This window comes from Pecten maximus, unplaced genomic scaffold (genome assembly GCF_902652985.1).
Source record: "Pecten maximus unplaced genomic scaffold, xPecMax1.1, whole genome shotgun sequence".
NCBI classification, from domain to species: Eukaryota; Metazoa; Mollusca; class Bivalvia; order Pectinida; family Pectinidae; genus Pecten; species Pecten maximus.
In genome coordinates, this window is record NW_022979429.1 from 2,729 (window position 1) to 23,032 (window position 20,304).

Here is a 20,304-nt window from a genome sequence, read left to right on the forward strand (position 1 = left end):
CTCAAGTTGGACTCGATGAAACTACCAAACTTAATCTGCTTCATTTGCTCATGAATTTGACCAGATTAACACTGATCGGTGCGTATGAATACATGATTAAAATCCTTCCGCGGAACGATTTCACTTTTTCTACATTGTTGTAATAATCATGGAATACTTATCAAATTTATAATGTATTCTTGTATTTTATGAAAGACCAGATATGCTAAATACTTCTATTTTGACAAAATAATGCTGTTTTTAATCCTAAAATTGCGGACTATTTTACTCGACCGACTAGCATGCACAATCCGGAACTCCTCGGGATTTTCCACATTTGGACCTGCACATGCTTCGAGTTATTAATATCTAGACCGACTTTTTTATTCGAAAAAAAAACAATTGAAATATAAGGATTGAATCTTGATTTGGTCGATTTCATGGGGTCATAATTGAGTTGCTCTTGAGACAAATTCAACATGAACTGCTTCGCAGTTCATTAAATTCTGACCCCATGAATTCGACCAAATCAAGATTCAATCCTTAAATTGATGTACATTCAGAAAAATTAAGTAGAAAACAGCAGAATTATTGGATTGACACTGTTTCTGTAGAACTTAAAGTTTGCATCAAAAACAATAAAGGATAAGAAAACGGAGCATCGATTATTCCAGTAGGCTGATTCAGAGTTTTCAACCTGTAAGAGCAACAGCATTTATTCAATAGTTTAGAAAGTATGTGTTATTTGTGAAACACATGATCACAACGACGAACAAAAATTGCCCTGTTTCATTGCAGTCCACATCGATGTGTGTGAAAGATATCCTGTCGTATTTTGGACCCAAGTTACAGATGGTTCACAAGCTTGTTTTAAAAAAACAAATTAGCACAAACAATATCACAACTAAACATTTTGTGATAGAATATATGAATGTTTAACTCATAGGTGACATGCGTATCACAATCTCAATCGAGATTGCTCGATTATGAGCTCGAACGACTGACTATTAGACCTCAATGTTTACCGTTACGAGGCATGTCACTTTGAAATTTGAGTAAAAATTGGTACCTTTCTAGAATATACACACGTATATCATCAACGCAAAAGAGAGCTTTAACCAAATATAATCGGAAACATATCTCGGGGAGCGCAATCATAATTAATATCAAAGAGGCTGGTCCAACCTCTTGGGACAAAGAGGTGAGGCCCCAGATTTGGGAATTGGCCAAAGTTTTGCTTTCGAATGCTTATTTCCTTTAATGTTTAAAATGATAACAACTTAATTTCGTTTAAATCGTTATTACAAGAGGGTAGTAAAAATTTCCATAAATGAAGCTGGTTCGACTGCAGGGGACATGGCTGAAATTTTCATTTATATGCCTCTGATTGAGAAATGAAGCCTGCGACATCTTCATTTAATTCTGTTAATTCTCCAAATACTTATTGGTTTTTGTAAACAGCAGGCATTTTCAAGAATGTAAAAAATCGATGATAATGAAAAATTGTTTTGTTTAGAGAGAATTATGTCGGAACCTCCAAAGCGTGTAGCGGTTATTGGAGCAGGAGTCGCTGGACTTAGCGCACTCAGAAATCTACTCACCTCAAAGAAGGACTATGTCCCGACATGCTTTGAAAGAGGAAGTGACGTTGGTGGACTGTGGTTGTATAACAAGAACACACATGTCGATGACAATGGAATGCCTGTCTTCACAAGTATCTACCGGGATTTAATGTAATTATGAGCAAAAAAATTAAAATGCAAAATCAACGATTAATCAATTACACAACAAACTTCGAACCAACGACTTTGGGGATTATATACTGTATATAATAAACACGCAAAAGGTGTGCCAGTGTTCAATATATTTTTCTGAACCATCTAAACTAAATGGGGATTAATAATTTCGTATTCAGATCGTCATACGTATTGTGTTTCCTAAAATGATATTGTTTTCCTTATCAGTTTGATAATGATTTATCCTAATGAGTGTGAATCACACGATTTATTTTCAGCACAAATATTCCAAAACATTTGATGGCATTTCCTGATTTTCCCCATAAACCTGGACCATCATTCCTTTCTAGGCCTGAAGTTTGCGACTATCTGCAAAGATATGCCGATTTATACGACCTCAGAAAGTACATCAAGGTACACTTTAAATCGCGCTGACCAGTCTCATTGCGTTGAATGTAATGATGCACTTACTGTTAAACACATTTTGCTGAATAGTATTAATGTTCTACCTAACAAAAATCTATAACAGCCTATCAACCATAAACTTCTTCTCAAAACAGTTTATAATTTTGAAAAAAAAGGTGTTGGTCTGTTCCACACAATATGAATAACCATCAACGCATAAATATGTATAATGTTTCGTTTTACTCTCAATTTAACTCACGATTTTGTTTCAAAAATTACTTTTTCTCAGTGTTGGTAGGCTGATAATATTGTTATTACTAACTAACTAGAAAGCAATATCATAAAGATTCAAATAGGGGCTGCTGCAGGTCAATTAATTAACTGAATATCAATAATATAGATTTAAAATTCAATTATCAATAATCTGTTTACCGTGCCAATTGAGAATGTGTAAAATGTTTCCATTTCTTTAATTTCGCATAGATGAACACGTTTGTTCAGGATGTTCGCCAAAATAGCACAGACAGTCATACTAAATGGACAGTGAGCTATTTCGATGTGAGGAACAAAGACGACGCCCACACTGAAGTATTTGATGCTGTGATTGTATGCAATGGGTGAGTAGTAATGAACTTATATTTATTGACTTGAGATAAAGATAAACATGTTTCGACACAGGGTACATCGAACATGACAAATTTAATGAAATTTAATTTTTTGATACATAATTAAGTATACAATTTACTAATGTCAGATATTAATAGTTACTTAACCTATCGATCTGTCTGGGGCTATCATACATACATACATTGTACCTTGTTTATGTACTAAATGTAAAAGATCTACGATTTTGCCGATGAATCTTAATTATAGTAACTGGGAATAGTTTTTTATAACGTTTATCACTTTTTTACAGTTCTCATTACGAAAATGTCAATCATGCCCGAAAAATGAGATATTTTTTACTGTAAAAATATCAAAACAAAAAATATAAAAGTTTACTTTTATTTGAAAGAATGAGATACTAATTGTTAAAAAAAAGTGCGTGAGTGACGGTACAGAGTAAAGTATCATGCAATAACCTGACAAAACAAGTGTCTCAACCACTTAAGAAAAATGGTCAAATATGGATTTGAACAAGTGCATAAAATAGATGCATACGTATGGTTGAACTATTTTCAAATATTGATACATCGTGTTTGATTTGTTTTACGAACATCACATTTGTATTACACGGTAACATTAATAACGACCAATTTGATTTAGGTAGAAATCTTTAAACATCATGTTTACACAGTAAGTTCATGAAAGAACTGCATTTTTGAGAACTTGGAATTTCTGCAGGCTCTTCATCATCAGGCGATCACCACGATCTTAACGTATCCTCTGCTACGAAGGTTTCGAAAGAGAGAGAGGTGCAAGTTGATGAAGACCATGGACAAAAAACATGGTCAATATCGTTATAGCATTTGGAAACGTTATATTTCCTCACGCGATATGTGGTAATGCTTTGTGTATGTTTTTTTATTTATTTACTGTATATTTCTATATAAAAAAAACATTTCATGTTTCTATTTTGATCGCAAGTCATCACGAGAAGATGAATTCTCCAGAAATCGAAGGCATTGAGGAATTCCAAGGTGAAGTATTCCATAGTCACCATTACAGGACTCCGGAGAACTTCAAGGGCAAGAATGTTGTTGTCCTAGGGGCGTCCTTTTCTGGACAGGATATAGCTGTCGGGATATCTGCATATGCAAAACAGGTATACACATTGGGAAAATTGGATGTTCTCGGTCAGAAATTTAGTCAAATTGATACAATCAACTTTTTTTTTGAAATGCATTGTCTGTATACTAAGAAGACAAACACTATTTAAGAATTATTTTGGATTAACATGATGATAAAGTATTCATTATGAATGTAAATTATCTATCTGTTGATATAATCGTCAGAAATTGCCTCCTTTGCCCCCACAAGTATATGTATATCATATAATTATGCTTCGACAAAAGTTCATTTTTGTGACCAATTCTCGTAATAGTGTCATATTTAATCGTTTATTCAGGTTTTTCTCAGCCATCTGAAAGATACACTCCCAACTGCATTGCCAGGAAATATCGTTCAAAAAACCGGTATCAAGAAGATGACGAAAAGCAGAGTTGTATTTCTCGATGACACGGAGGAAGAGGTCGACGTTCTGGTGTTCTGCACTGGTTTTCTTGCCCAGTTCCCATTTCTATCCGAGGACATCATCCAGGTTAATTCTGAACGTATCACCCCGCTGTACAAGCACATCGTACACATTCAATTCAGCACTCTGCTCTTTGTCGGTATTCCTCGACTCCTATCCTACTTTCCACAAAATTTCGAGATAGCGAAAGTGGTAGTTGCCATTTTGGACGGTACCGTCGCGTTACCTCCAGAAGATCAGATGATAGAAGATGCTGAAAACGATTTCGCTGACAGAAAACGAGAGGGACTTGATGCCACCAAAGCTCATTTTATGGGAGATGGTGATCGCCAATGGCGCTTCAACAAGGATATAGCTAAACTGGCCGGACTTGATCCACTCCCTACTTCCTTTCAACGTCTCTGGGACTATGTTACGATTCAAAGAGATACAAAGTTCCTCACTTTCCGTAAACAAAATTTTGAAATTACTGATACCGAGTCGTTTGTAGAAATAAACTGATATGGACACCGATTCAAGCGAAATGGTTATGAGTTTACCTCTAACTCCACATAAATCGGAGCTTGTTATGTCGTATATAACTTAAAGCATAGACAGAGACATACAGGATATAATTTTATTAATGTTGTAATAGGTAAACACCCTATGTAAATAGTTAAGTTTCTGTGTCTGTATTATACGTAGTTTGTGAAACAAGAAAGAAGTCGAGGCAAGGTAGCTCTTCCTGCGTCCGAATCGGTCTTTGTTTCAGTTTGTGGTTAACACAGTATACCTTCATCTTTACTGAAACTGACTAAGTGTAAAGAGTGTGAAGAGTTATTAAACTGTTAAAACTGTATTGAATGGATACTAATCCCGGAATTGGAATTGAGTTTTAAAGAAATATATTTTACAAGTCTGTAGTCAATCTTTAAAATCGTTGATAAATATCAAAAGCTATAGGTGTGATCAACAAGATATGGTATCCAATAGAACCAATTTGTTTTGATTATCTATTGTTGGAGTACCTTTGCACCAATGTTTATGTTATCCTGAATTATATAAATATCTTGAATACAACAAAATGTTTTCTTGTCTTCATTTCCCTGTTTTCAATGTTGTAATTTCAACAGGATACTGTATCAGCATCATAAGCTCCCTTGCAGAGAATATCAGATTGTAAACTGAAGATGGTACAATGCAAATGTTATTGACCACAGCATCTTTGTCACTGCTGTCAGAATGTAATACAGAACTTAACTTCCGCCCGTCAGGAAGCGTTACTCCCACAGCATGAGTATCAGGCACAAAATGAAAATTAAGGTCTTCCTCCACAGGACTAGCTTCCATAATGTCCATGTCTGGATTGGGGTGGCAGCGCGATAGAGTATCAGGTACTGTCATCTGACTAGCTGGTTTGTATTCAAGTTTGATGTCAAACTGCTGTAAAATAGCAAGCCAACGCTCGTAAATGGCACCTCTAAGTTGTTTTTGTAACAATGGCTGCAGGGCCTGATGGTCACACTCAACAACAAATTTGCGTCCACGAAGATAATGTGCACAGTCAAGGACGCTGTATACCATACCCAGTAATTCTTGCTTTGTAAGTCCATAGGTCTGTTGGTAGGTATTCAATCCTTTCGAACCAAATCTGACTACGCGGTTGATGCCATCTGGGTGATTCTGGTAGAGCATATATGCAACTCCATGACTAGGGTTATCAACAGCCAAGCGAAAGTCTAGGTCATATCGCGGAAAGGCCAAAGCATCAGATGTAGACAACAATTGTTTCAGCTGAGCGAATGCATAACCATGTATAGAATTACACACAAATTTGACACCTTTCTTCAGTAATTGGTTTATAGGAAAAGCGATCTCACTAAACCGTGGAATGAATTTTTGGAACTAATTAAATCATCCCATTGTCCGACGCAGTTCTTTTTGGTTTTTAGGCACTGGCAGTTTTAGAACCGCAGTAATACGATGCTGAGGTGGACGGATGCCCTCACGCGATATCTCGTGAACGAGATAAATGCATTTCTCTTTGGCAAATGCACACCTCTTTGGGCCTTATTTTAGTGCTGCAACTCTCAGACGTTGAAATACTTCCTCCGGGTCTTTCACTTGCTGTGCAAAAGTGTTTGAACAAATCAAAACATTATCCAGGTAACATAAAACTGACCTAAAAGTCAAACCGTGTAGAATTTTGTCCATCAGTAGCTGAAAGCTATTAGGTGCTGTACTAAGGCCCATTGGAAGGCGGAGGAATTTATATTATGCTGTTCAGAAACAGCTTCAGGTTTTAAATTGATCCTATGTTCAACAACATTGGTAAAGTCAAGCAGGGGGTTCTCATCAGTTACAAAAATGTCTCTATACTTGAACAAACACTGGTGTAAAGTACCTTTCTGGACAATAGAAATGTCTTATTACTTGTCTGCATGCCATGAAGGGAACTTCACTCTCTAGTCTCCAAGCCGAGGCTGGGGACCCTCCGCTTCAAATACGCCGAAATTCCACCATCGCAAAATACCAATTAAAACTTGAGGAGCTGACAAGGGCGTACCCTAAATTAAAAAGTCTTGAAAATGACTTTGAATTTAAATATAATGAAAATAAAATACTGCCTTTATACAAATCATATTATACATGTCTAAAAGATATCCAATCTATTTTTCAGCTGCATACAGCAGAGTTTAGTTCAATCCCACTGACTTACTCGAGTTGCTTCCCTTAGATTAGTAGTTAATTAATTCGTGTTAGGTTTACACCCTTCATTAGTTGTCTATAACCAAACGCAATACTGAAACGGTAGCACCTGAAAGTCAGTCGTTGAATTATGTTTATCGCACCACAACCATCCCAAAAGAACGTTCACGTTCCGTGTTTATGGAGAGCGAACGTTACATTACGACTCATAACTCACAGTTTAATTTCCTTCTTTGTTATATCAAAGAAAAATCGAAATTAAAGTATTTCAGAATTTTGCGTTTCGGCCTATCCAGATGTATGCTTGGGTAATTTTTAGTCAAATTTATAAAAAAAAAATCGGTTACCAAACAAAATCTATCCTTAAGACTCCTGATGTAGTAAACGAGACACAAAGAGTAAAAAAACCGAGTCCGTCCCTAAAAATATAATGACATGAAAATAAAAAGACATCAATAACAAAAGAACACATGATCCTTTAAAATACCCAGACTGAGTTAAGGTGTTCTGGGCGATTTACCATATCCTGCATCACATGTGGCACCCGTCATGATGTCTTATGACGACAAACCGATCATGTATTGTACTAGGTGAACATGACATCAACCATAGTAGATACAGAATTACTATAATGCGAAACTGTATTGGCACGTCGAGTCGTTGAGGGTGATGTGGTGATGATGATGATGATGATGATGATGATGATGATACGTGGGTGTGATGATAATGATTATGATAGGTGTGATGATGATGATGATGATGATGATGATGATGATGATGCTCCATCCAAGAGGGTAAACTGGTATCCGATCTGTTTCTTTAATAATTACATCGATGGTTTTGTGCTTTATTTATTTATCTAAAATGTTAGGGTTTTTTTTTTAAAGGAGTTATGTATTGATAATAATTACAATATTGATTCCATATTACTTTCCAATTATTGAATGACGTTTTTATCTGTAAATATTGAATAAAATTTTATGAAACTTAAAAAAATGAAAAAAGCCTGGGTCGTCACATGAACAAAGCTCCCTAATAATTAAGCCCCTGAACTCTGACCCCTCACTGAGTACAGTGATAATCGTTACCAGTCCGCATTCTAACTTTATTCCAGAAAACATGACGTGCTATATCATGAATACCAGTACAGCTGAAAGCATCATTTATATTGAATTTATTTCAAATTTGTTAGAACTGTTGTATCTACAACTATATAATTATAGATAGAGTGTCTACACATCGCCCCGTGTCGTCGCAATGGTCATCCAGAGATCGTCTGTTCTGTGAGACGGACGTGCCTCTATTTTCCAACCATTTTTTTGTTCAAGGAACTGTCTGATGTGTTCGGTAACATAGGTGAGCAAATTAGGAAAACTCGACCGAGGTCTACTGTTGGTATATGTTTATATTTCTTAAACAATTAAAAAATACATGTATAAAAAGGAGGATATCTGTCACAATGTTGAAAGTAATTATCAAATGGTAAAAAAAAGTTACGAAACTCCATGGACAGCCAATACATTATACAATACCTCCTCTTGGCTTCAGACTGTTCACAGACAAACTTTTGACAATGTTTTAAATAGATAGAGGTAATTTATACTTGCAATGGCAAATCCGTCACTAGAAGGAAGGAAATGGGCTACGGAGCGCGCAAGTGGCTCCACCTTAGAATTACACAGGAATCTAAACAGAGCTCTTTGAAAAAGTACCAAATAATGGCTAGGCATTGTGAGAATAGTACCAACATACCAAATTTTGCTGCAAGCAAGGACCTTTATAATAATCGATTTCTGTGTCAAAGATAAAGGAGGTGGTGCATAGGAGGGCTAAATCGACCCACGGCGATTTTTTTCCCGGAAACATATTTTTGTCAAAAGCATAATATCCCCGATTATGTGGGAGGAATAAATTTCCATTCCTCAATGTATATATTCTTTTTTTGGTGATTTCATTATTTCCCCGTCAAACTGCATAAGAAGCTAATGTTTTGACCACTAATTATTATAGAACACATTTTTATTTCCTATTTGTGAAACAAATTCACCCCATTTGTTTAAGGTTTAATTTTGTATATGAATCATCACGCTCCGTGACACTAAAATTAAATTTCAGCCTAATTTGATGTCTTCTTTGTGAAAATCATTGTTTTTAACTTTTCATTTAAAGTCTAATACCACAAAGTTATTAATGGAGTACTATCAAAATTTCCGGTTAGAAATAATCTATGGATATTCATAAACATTTAATGAAACAAATTTATTTTGTGAATTACTGGATATGCTGGAGATTGTATTATGTTAAATGCATACACCCCAAATTTTGGACAACATATCAAAGTACCGAAAGTACTGAAAAATAGAGGCAAATGCTACAAAAGGTACATCAAAACGTTCGATTAAACATTATTTTATGACAAACGTTTTACTGATCATGTTGTGGGCTTATCTAATTATGATTGTAACCACACCATGTAGCTTCGTGTAGTCTATTATAAGATTTACATCATCAGTGACATAAAATTCCGTTGTTGTAACGGCTTTTTGTTCTGATTGCTAGTTCCTAAATAAAAAAGCACACTTGCCGTATGCGCACACATACCAACCGTTCTTTGACCAGCAGGACAAGTACAATAATAACCAGAAATGGGTTTCTCTTTATCTAGACTATTTCAGATTAATTTCAGATAATTGATATCGAGGAATAGCTTATTGCAGTATATACATGTATATAACACAATGTATATGTTATTGTTATAGAATAATCCAACAAAAATAACAATGCAATCAGACTTTACTGCTTGTGTCAGGGTACTCCTTTTTAACCCTTGGTTTTTTAATACAATTTACTTCATGACCTTTCTTTGTATGCAAAAATCTTTTGTTATCCAGTAATTTATGATAATTTTTTTTTTTTGTTGTGTATTAAGATTAATATGCAAACATGTTTTTTAAAAGCAAAATTTGATAGTACTCCAACGATTATTACATTTTATCTACTTAACAAATAAAAGAAAATTTCAGGAAGGTAAATTTTTTACTGATAATTTTGTTAAAAAAAACTGTAATTACACTTTCTATTATACAAATTCATACTAAACACACATGTTTTTATAAAATTTAATATCACATGAGTCTATCAATGAAATATGAAATTTATCAAGTACTTTTGTACGAGAAATATATTGAATTTAAAAGGGAGGGTACACATTTTTTACAGAAATCATGTTAGGTGGCGCTGCGTATACAGCATTGGCCAATTTTCGTTTTAGTGTCTAAAATGACATGTATTGGTAAAAGTCTATCATAATATCATGCATAAAATAAGATTCGGCCGTGGGCCACTATGCACCACCTCCTTTAATGAAATTTATTTTTTTGATACATAATTAAGTATACAATTTACTAATGTCAGATAGCAATAGTTACTTCACCTATCGATCTGTCTGGGGCTATCATAGATACATACCTTGTTTATGTACTAAATGTAAAAGATCTACGATTTTGCCGATGAATCTTAATTATAGTAACTGGGAATAGTTTTTTATAACGTTTATCACTTTTGTACAGTTCTCATTACGAAAATGTCAATCATGCCCGAAAAATGAGATATTTTTTACTGTAAAAATATCAAAACAAAAAATATAAAAGTTTACTTTTATTTGAAAGAATGAGATACTAATTGTTAAAAAAGTGCGTGAGTGACGATACAGAGTAAAGAATCACCCATTAACCTGACAAAACAAGTGTCTCAACCACTTAAGAAAAATGGTCAAATATGGATTTGAGCAAGTGCATCAAATAGATGCATACGTATGGTTGAACTATTTTCAAAAAATGATACAACGTGTTTGATTTGTTTTACGAACATCACATTTGTATTACACGGTAACATTAATAACGACCAATTTGATTTAGGTAGAAATCTTTAAACATCATGTTTACACAGTAAGTTCATGAAAGAACTGCATTTTTGAGAACCTGAAATTTCTGCAGGCTCTTCATCATCAGGCGATCACCACGATCTTAACGTATCCTCTGCTACGAAGGTTTCGAAAGAGAGAGAGGTGCAAGTTGATGAAGACCATGAACAAAAAACATGGTCAATATCGTTATAGCATTTGGAAACGTTATATTTCCTCACGCGATATGTGGTAATGCTTTGTGGTTTTTTTTATTTATTTATTTACTGTATATTTCTATATAAAAAAACATTTCATGTTTCTATTTTGATCGCAAGTCATCACGAGAAGGTGAATTCTCCAGAAATCGAAGGCATTGAGGAATTCCAAGGTGAAGTATTCCATAGTCACCATTACAGGACTCCGGAGAACTTCAAGGGCAAGAATGTTGTTGTCCTAGGGGCGTCCTTTTCTGGACAGGATATAGCTGTCGGGATATCTGCATATGCAAAACAGGTATACACATTGGGAAAATTGGATGTTCTCGGTCAGAAATTTAGTCAAATTGATACAATCAACTTTTTTTTAAATGCATTGTCTGTATACTAAGAAGACAAACACTATTTAAGAATTATTTTGGATTAACATGATGATAAAGTATTCATTATGAATGTAAATTATCTATCTGTTGATATAATCGTCAGAAATTGCCTCCTTTGCCCCCACAAGTATATGTATATCATATAATTATGCTTCGACAAAAGTTCATTTTTGTGACCAATTCTCGTAATAGTATCATATTTAATCGTTTATTCAGGTTTTCCTCAGCCATCTGAAAGATACACTCCCAACTGCGTTGCCAGGAAATGTCGTTCAAAAAACCGGTATCAAGAAGATGACGAAAAGCAGAGTTGTATTTCTCGATGACACGGAGGAAGAGGTCGACGTTCTGGTGTTCTGCACTGGTTTTCTTGCCCAGTTCCCATTTCTATCCGAGGACATCATCCAGGTTAATTCTGAACGTATCACCCCGCTGTACAAGCACATCGTACACATTCAATTCAGCACTCTGCTCTTTGTCGGTATTCCTCGACTCCTATCCTACTTTCCACAAAATTTCGAGATAGCGAAAGTGGTAGTTGCCATTTTGGACGGTACCGTCGCGTTACCTCCAGAAGATCAGATGATAGAAGATGCTGAAAACGATTTCGCTGACAGAAAACGAGAGGGACTTGATGACACCAAAGCTCATTTTATGGGAGATGGTGATCGCCAATGGCGCTTCAACAAGGATATAGCTAAACTGGCCGGACTTGATCCACTCCCTACTTCCTTTCAACGTCTCTGGGACTATGTTACGATTCAAAGAGATACAAAGTTCCTCACTTTCCGTAAACAAAATTTTGAAATTACTGATACCGAGTCGTTTGTAGAAATAAACTGATATGGACACCGATTCAAGCGAAATGGTTATGAGTTTACCTCTAACTCCACATAAATCGGAGCTTGTTATGTCGTATATAACTTAAAGCATAGACAGAGACATACAGGATATAATTTTATTAATGTTGTAATAGGTAAACACCCTATGTAAATAGTTAAGTTTCTGTGTCTGTATTATACGTAGTTTGTGAAACAAGAAAGAAGTCGAGGCAAGGTAGCTCTTCCTGCGTCCGAATCGGTCTTTGTTTCAGTTTGTGGTTAACACAGTATACCTTCATCTTTACTGAAACTGACTAAGTGTAAAGAGTGTGAAGAGTTATTAAACTGTTAAAACTGTATTGAATGGATACTAATCCCGGAATTGGAATTGAGTTTTAAAGAAATATATTTTACAAGTCTGTAGTCAATCTTTAAAATCGTTGATAAATATCAAAAGCTATAGGTGTGATCAACAAGATATGGTATCCAATAGAACCAATTTGTTTTGATTATCTATTGTTGGAGTACCTTTGCACCAATGTTTATGTTATCCTGAATTATATAAATATCTTGAATACAACAAAATGTTTTCTTGTCTTCATTTCCCTGTTTTCAATGTTGTAATTTCAACAGGATACTGTATCAGCATCATAAGCTCCCTTGCAGAGAATATCAGATTGTAAACTGAAGATGGTACAATGCAAATGTTATTGACCACAGCATCTTTGTCACTGCTGTCAGAATGTAATACAGAACTTAACTTCCGCCCGTCAGGAAGCGTTACTCCCACAGCATGAGTATCAGGCACAAAATGAAAATGAAGGTCTTCCTCCACAGGACTAGCTTCCATAATGTCCATGTCTGGATTGGGGTGGCAGCGCGATAGAGTATCAGGTAATGTCATCTGACTAGCTGGTTTGTATTCAAGTTTGATGTCAAACTGCTGTAAAATAGCAAGCCAACGCTCGTAAATGGCACCTCTAAGTTGTTTTTGTAACAATGGCTGCAGGGCCTGATGGTCACACTCAACAACAAATTTGCGTCCACGAAGATAATGTGCACAGTCAAGGACGCTTTATACCATACCCAGTAAGTCTTGCTTTGTAAGTCCATAGGTCTGTTGGTAGGTATTCAAACCTTTCGAACCAAATCTGACTACGCGGTTGATGCCATCTGGGTGATTCTGGTAGAGCATATATGCAACTCCATGACTAGGGTTATCAACAGCCAAGCGAAAGTCTGGGTCATATCGCGGAAAGGCCAAAGCATCAGATGTAGACAACAATTGTTTCAGCTGAGCGAATGCATCATCATGTATAGAATTACACACACATTTGACACCTTTCTTCAGTAATTGGTTTATAGGAAAAGCGATCTCACTAAACCGTGGAATGAATTTTTGGAACTAATTAAATCATCCCATTGTCCGACGCGGTTCTTTTTGGTTTTTAGGCACTGGCAGTTTTAGAACCGCAGTAATACGATGCTGAGGTGGACGGATGCCCTCACGCGATATCTCGTGAACGAGAAAAATGCATTTCTCTTTGGCAAATGCACACCTCTTTGGGCCTTATTTTAGTGCTGCAACTCTCAGACGTTGAAATACTTCCTCCGGGTCTTTCACATGCTGTTCAAAAGTGTTTGAACAAATCAAAACATCATCCAGGTAACATAAAACTGACCTAAAAGTCAAACCGTGTAGTATTTTGTCCATTAGTAGCTGAAAGCTATTAGGTGCTGTACTAAGGCCCATTGTAAGGCGGAGGAATTTATATTATGCTGTTCAGAAACAGCTTCAGGTTTTAAATTGATCCTATGTTCAACAACATGGGTAAAGTCAAGCAGGGGGTTCTCATCAGTTACAAAAATGTCTCTATACTTGAACAAACACCGGTGTAAAGTACCTTTCTGGACAATAGAAATGTCTTATTACTTGTCTGCATGCCATGAAGGGAACTTCACTCTCTAGTCTCCAAGCCGAGGCTGGAGACCCTCCGCTTCAAATACGCCGAAATTCCACCATCGCAAAATGCCAATTAAAACTTGAGGGGCTGACAAGGGCGTACCCTAAATTGAAAAGTCTTGAAAATGACTTTGAATTTAAATATAATGAAAATAAAATACTGCCTTTATACAAATCATATTATACATGTCTAAAAGATATCCAATATATTTTTCAGCTGCATACGGCAGAGTTTAGTTCAATCCCACTGACTTACTCGAGTTGCTTCCCTTAGATTAGTAGTTAATTAATTCGTGTTAGGTTTACACCCTTCATTAGTTGTCTATAACCAAACGCAATACTGAAACGGTAGCACCTGAAAGTCAGTCGTTGAATTATGTTTATCGCACCACAACCATCCCAAAAGAACGTTCACGTTCCGTGTTTATGGAGAGCGGACGTTACATTACGACTCATTACTAACAGTTTAATTTCCTTCTTTGTTATATCAAAGAAAAATCGAAATTAAAGTATTTCAGAATTTTGCGTTTCGGCCTATCCAGATGTATGCTTGGGTAATTTTTAGTCAAATTTATAAAAAACCGAGTCCGTCCCTAAAAATATAATGACATCAAAATATAATGACATGAAAATAAAAAGACATCAATAACAAAAGAACACATGATCCTTAAAAAAACCCAGACTGAGTTAAGGTGTTCTGGGCGATTTACCATATCCTGCACCACATGTGGCACCCGTCATGATGTCTTATGACGACAAACCGATCATGTATTGTACTAGGTGAACATGACATCAACCATAGTAGATACAGAATTACTATAATGCGAAACTGTATTGGCACGTCGAGTCGTTGAGGGTGATGTGGTGATGATGATGATGATGATGATGATGATGCGAGGGTGTGATGATAATGATTATGATAGGTGTGATGATGATGATGATGATGATGATGATGATGATGATGCTCCATCCAAGAGGGTAAACTGGTATCCGATCTGTTTCTTTTATAATTACATCGATGGTTTTGTGCTTTATTTATTTATTTAAAATGGGTTTTTTTAAAGGAGTTATGTATTGATAATTATTAAAATGTTGATTCCATATTACTTTCCAATTATTGAATGACGTTTTTATTTGTAGATATTGAATAAAATTTTATGAAACTTAAAAAAAGTGCCTGGGTTGTCACATGAACAAAGCTCCCTCAAAGTTAAGCTCCTGAACTCTGACCCCTCACTGAGTACAGTGATAATCGTTACCAGTCCGCCCTTCTAACTTTATTCCAGAAAACATGACGTGCTATATCATGATCACCAGTACAGTTGAAAGCATCATTTATATTGGGTTTTTTTTTTCAAATTTGTTAGAACTGTTGTATCTACAACTATATAATTATAGATAGAGTGTCTACACATCGCCCCGTGTCGTCGCAATGGTCATCCAGAGATCGTCTGCTCTGTGAGACGGACGTGCCTCTATTTTCCAACCATTTTTTTGTTCAAGGAACTGTCTGATGTGTTCGGTAACATAGGTGAGCAAATTAGGAAAACTCGACCGAGGTCTGCTGTTGGTATATGTTTATATTTCTTAAACAATTAAAAAATACATGTATAAAAAGGAGGATATCTGTCACAATGTTGAAAGTTATTATCAAATGGTAAAAAAAAGTCACGAAACTCCATGGACAGCCAATACATTATAAAATACCTCCACTTGGATTCAGACTGTTCACAGACAAACTTTTGACAATGTTTTAAATAGATAGAGGGTAATTTATACTTGCAATGGCAAATCCGCCACTAGAAGGAATGGAATAGGCTACGGAGCGCGCAAGTGGCTCCACCTTAGAATTCCACAGGAATCTAAACAGAGCTCTTTAAAAAAAAGTACTAAATAATGGCTAGGCATTGTGAGAATAGTACCAACATACCAAATTTTGCTGCAAGCAATGACCTTTATAATTAGAGATTTCTGTGTCAAAGATAAATTTTGCTTTTTCCATAAATCCAAGGTTCAATTTTAAAAGCCGACTGCCAAATATTGTCAGGAGTGATGTTATTACCCACCAAAATCTCACAAATTTTATGTTTCTCTATCCAGTTAATACCAAAAGGATGAACAGAACGAGATTTCCACTTCCCCAGCTAGATACCCGTAGATTGTTGTCTATTTAATTTAGCTCCTGACTCTGCAGAATTAGAGGAACCTGGAAGTTTTATACCAATAATATCAGGATCGCCATGGACCTTTTTAGCAAAAGGTTGATAATTATAATAAATATTTATTGATGCAAAGGATTCAGTACAGTACATAGTATCACATAAGGTTACACAATATTTTCAACATTTCTTTAATAAATAATGATAAATATATAATAAATAGTATTACATTAATGTTGTTGTGTTATATCACAGTTGGCAGTTTGTCATATACAATACACTTTATCATTTTTTTACTACAATCTATTTTTTGGATTTACCTAGGATTGTCCATCAAAGCCGGAGTGCGGCTTATTTCCAATGGGGTCCTCGAGTAAAAAGAATCTAAATTTCAAATATCCATTTTGAAATTTGGCAAAATGTAGCCAAACATTGTCTGGTTTCAGTACCTGATAATGGTGTCATTATGATGGTAAAACTGCTTACACTTTTACGAACTAAAAATCACAGATGGAGTGACAGAGAAAACAACAGTATAGAGACTTATTTAAAAAATTAATAATTATTAGATGTTAAACAAATATGTTTAGAATAATTAATTATTTAAAATAGATGATTCTATTTATTAATCATATTTATAAAATTGACTCGTCATAGAAAAAAATGAATCATCAGATATCACATGCTATAATCGACATATAGTATTCGGCAATAACTTTGTGTTTATAAAATTTAATAAAAATCACAAAATTAGATTAATTACGTTGATAATAATGAGCTCTGACCCTTTAAATATTCATCTAGTACAGACAACTGATGGTTGGGCCAATCCCCACCAACCAGCTATCCGTCCAAGATTAGAAAATTTGAATAAATGTACAGGTTACTTGATATGATCATAAGAAATATTAATTTTGGGAGGAAACATAAAAAGATACGTGTTACGTGTAAAGCTCAATAGTAAACAATGAGAGACGAGAATATTTTTGACACCGAGTTTGAATTTGTGTTTCTTTCTTTCATATATAATCCGGTAAGGTGTTCTAATATTTAGGAGCTGAAAAAAAAATTGTACCAAAACCAGAACGTACAGAAGGGAAGAAGGCCTACAACCTTGCCTTACACCACGAGTGATGGGAAAAGGGTCAGAGATAAACCGATTTAGAATAACAGACGATACAACATCTTTGTATAAGATACTGTCCCATTTAACAACATCAGGGCCAATGTTTCAGCTTTCCAGCCGTCATAATAAAAGTCGTGTATTCCATGGATCATTTATAAGTTGGAATAGCAACGATTATCACTGTACTCGGTGAGGGGTCAGAGTTCAGGAGCTTAATTATTAGGGGGCTTTGTTCATGTGACAACCCAGGCACGTCAGGAAAATCACACTTGGCCTCGTTTGGTGTGGTTAGTTTGACTACTGTTTGGCAGCCTTCATATATAAGACAAAAGTTTCGTGACAGCGTTGGTGTGCAAACCTATTAATCTAAATATACATTAATTTACAAATTCATGCGAAGATCAGACAGGGACAACATATGTAATATCAAAATTTGTACATTTCAAAATTATTTTTCTGTGTCTATCTGCGTTCAGAAAGCTATTTTTTATTATATTCCATAACATCCCTTAGCATAGTATAGTAACGTTCACCTTACGTTTCAAAGCAATATGTAAATCAGAATTCACCCACGTTTCCGGTTTTAAGTAGTTCTTTATAGGAATTGTACCAAAGGGAGGATGGTGGGCTAGATCAGACCTCAGAAAAAAATTAAACGTTACTATACCCAAATTTTACATCATATTTAAATGACCAATTTAAATATGTAAATGAGATATTATCTCCAAATTTCACTATTCGCTCATTCACTACATGTACGTTTAACAGTAAATGATTGGGGTCAGGACCCCCGCCCCCTTTTTCGGACGAGGAAATTTCTTTTACAGCCTTAAAAAAACGCCTATGACAACCAAGATCTTGAAAAAATACAAACATGGACACCAAATGGCTTGTAATGTTTGACCTTATTAAAACGAAGCATGATAATTCTGCTGCAGAATTAGATATAGATTTAGTGTTTACTAATATTAATACCGATCATTTTAAACACGATAAACACATACTGACAATTAGACGTGTTTATGAAATGGAAGTATGTCATTTAAACGTCCCATATTGTATATAGTCAAGGGAGATAACTCTTACACGACAATTTTTTAGACCTGGTAGACGAAACTCGGCAGTCCGGAAAACTCGTAATCCGGACGGTTTCGGCTGGGAGCGAAGGTGTTCGGATTATCGAGGGTCCACTGTAGTTATTTGCCCAGATATGTCAAATGTAAATGGACGCACCATATTGATAATACTCTGTAGAAGTGCTATGAAACAAAAAGGAATACTTAGAAAGCTGAAATTAACCCAAAATTCAGTATCTAGTGTCCACTTCGGTATTCGATCTGTAACCTTTAGAGCCACACGGGGTAGTCAGACCCAATAGCTTCTTGTCCCTTCTCCTATAACTCCCCTTAGATCCGTTTCCTGCGCTTTTACCTCAGCCCCACCACATCCAAAAAAATCAATTTTAACAAAAAATTTACCCCCGTATACCAAAGATACAGTAACTTCATCAGTCGAAGTGGCTGGACCGAGATGTAGCTGGACCGAGATGGACATTGTTTCTCGTTGTCTTTGAGTCGCTTGCTTTCCTGTGTATACCGTACACCAGAAATTGGTACTAACGAGGCCCAGCAGAAATTTGCATACATGTACATTGTAGGTTTTGTTAAGATTCGCATTTTTTACGCATTTACACCGTATGCAGCTGTTTCCCTTTTCAAATCTATTATATAGGAGATCCATAGGTGATTCCAAGCCCGACTATATTAGACATTTTCTTTAGAAACATTGATGTAAATACTGACGCATGCTGCCTAGCACCACAATCACAGCGACAGTTGAAGGCGAATCGCGATTAAGGATGCTTTAGGACTCCCCTGGTGACATATTTATACATTGATAGCCAATTGTGAGACTGTCACACAATATACAGACACACTATTGATACAATGACGTCATAACCCAAAATTCATAAAAAAAAATTTGCCATAAAGTTAGAGCGAAAGATTCGGAAAACAAATACATACGTTCCTATCAAAAATAGAATGCATAGTAATCAATGCGCGAGGTGCAAACAGGAAGGAAATCCTCATCTGGGGTTACCCAGCCCACTGTTCAGGTCAAGGTCACTGCTCGAAGGGATATTACACATTCTTGTGAGTGTGCGTGGGGGAGAGGGAAGGGGGGGGGGGGGGTTAAATATTCTCATTCTTCGTTTGAATGGGGATCGATACTTAGGTTTCTCTCTTAATATGCCTATTTATTTGCAATAATTATCACTGTTCTTAGTATTGTGGGGAATTCGTTATCATATATCTTTAAAGTCGTCTTGTGGGGAATATTTATCAACGTTCTGAGGTTAGTGGGGAATATTACCCATAATTCCTAAAGGCGACTTGCCAGTTGTTCTTAAAATAGCACATTTTCAAGTTTTGGCGGCAACTAACAAATTTTTGCATCCCGATTCTTATCAAATAGTTCTTGGATTTATGGGGAATCAGTGGAATCCCCATAAAACCGATTTGTGTTGGTCAAAAGCCTAATTATTTTACAAATAAGCATAGTATTGCAGTGCTCTCTCTCTCTGTCATCTAAACCTTTTTGTCTAGCATTAATAAGTCAAGCATATAACCTAGCTATATCTAAGATCATTCGGCCGTTGTTATAAAAAAGAAAAGTAAAAGGCAGAAGAACTAAATCTAGAGCAAAATTGGATTGAAGATGGAGAGAAACC

General features: G+C 35.7%; 2 protein-coding genes across 2 annotated transcripts; both read left to right on the forward strand.

The window, feature by feature from the left end:
- The first annotated feature begins 1,499 nt into the window (after positions 1-1,499).
- LOC117318634 (dimethylaniline monooxygenase [N-oxide-forming] 2-like) lies at positions 1,500-5,372 on the forward strand. Its single transcript, XM_033873595.1, has 5 exons — positions 1,500-1,712; positions 1,994-2,129; positions 2,604-2,737; positions 3,708-3,885; positions 4,189-5,372. Exons 1-5 carry the CDS (start codon positions 1,504-1,506, stop codon positions 4,813-4,815), a joined length of 1,284 nt encoding a protein of 427 aa, XP_033729486.1. The 5' UTR covers positions 1,500-1,503; the 3' UTR covers positions 4,816-5,372.
- Positions 5,373-6,739: 1,367 nt separating this feature from the next.
- Positions 6,740-12,904, forward strand: LOC117318632 (dimethylaniline monooxygenase [N-oxide-forming] 1-like). The gene is made up of 3 exons (XM_033873594.1): positions 6,740-6,855; positions 11,242-11,419; positions 11,721-12,904. The coding sequence occupies exons 1-3, from the start codon at positions 6,740-6,742 to the stop codon at positions 12,345-12,347; spliced, it is 921 nt and encodes a 306-aa protein (XP_033729485.1). The 3' UTR covers positions 12,348-12,904.
- Positions 12,905-20,304: the final 7,400 nt, after the last annotated feature.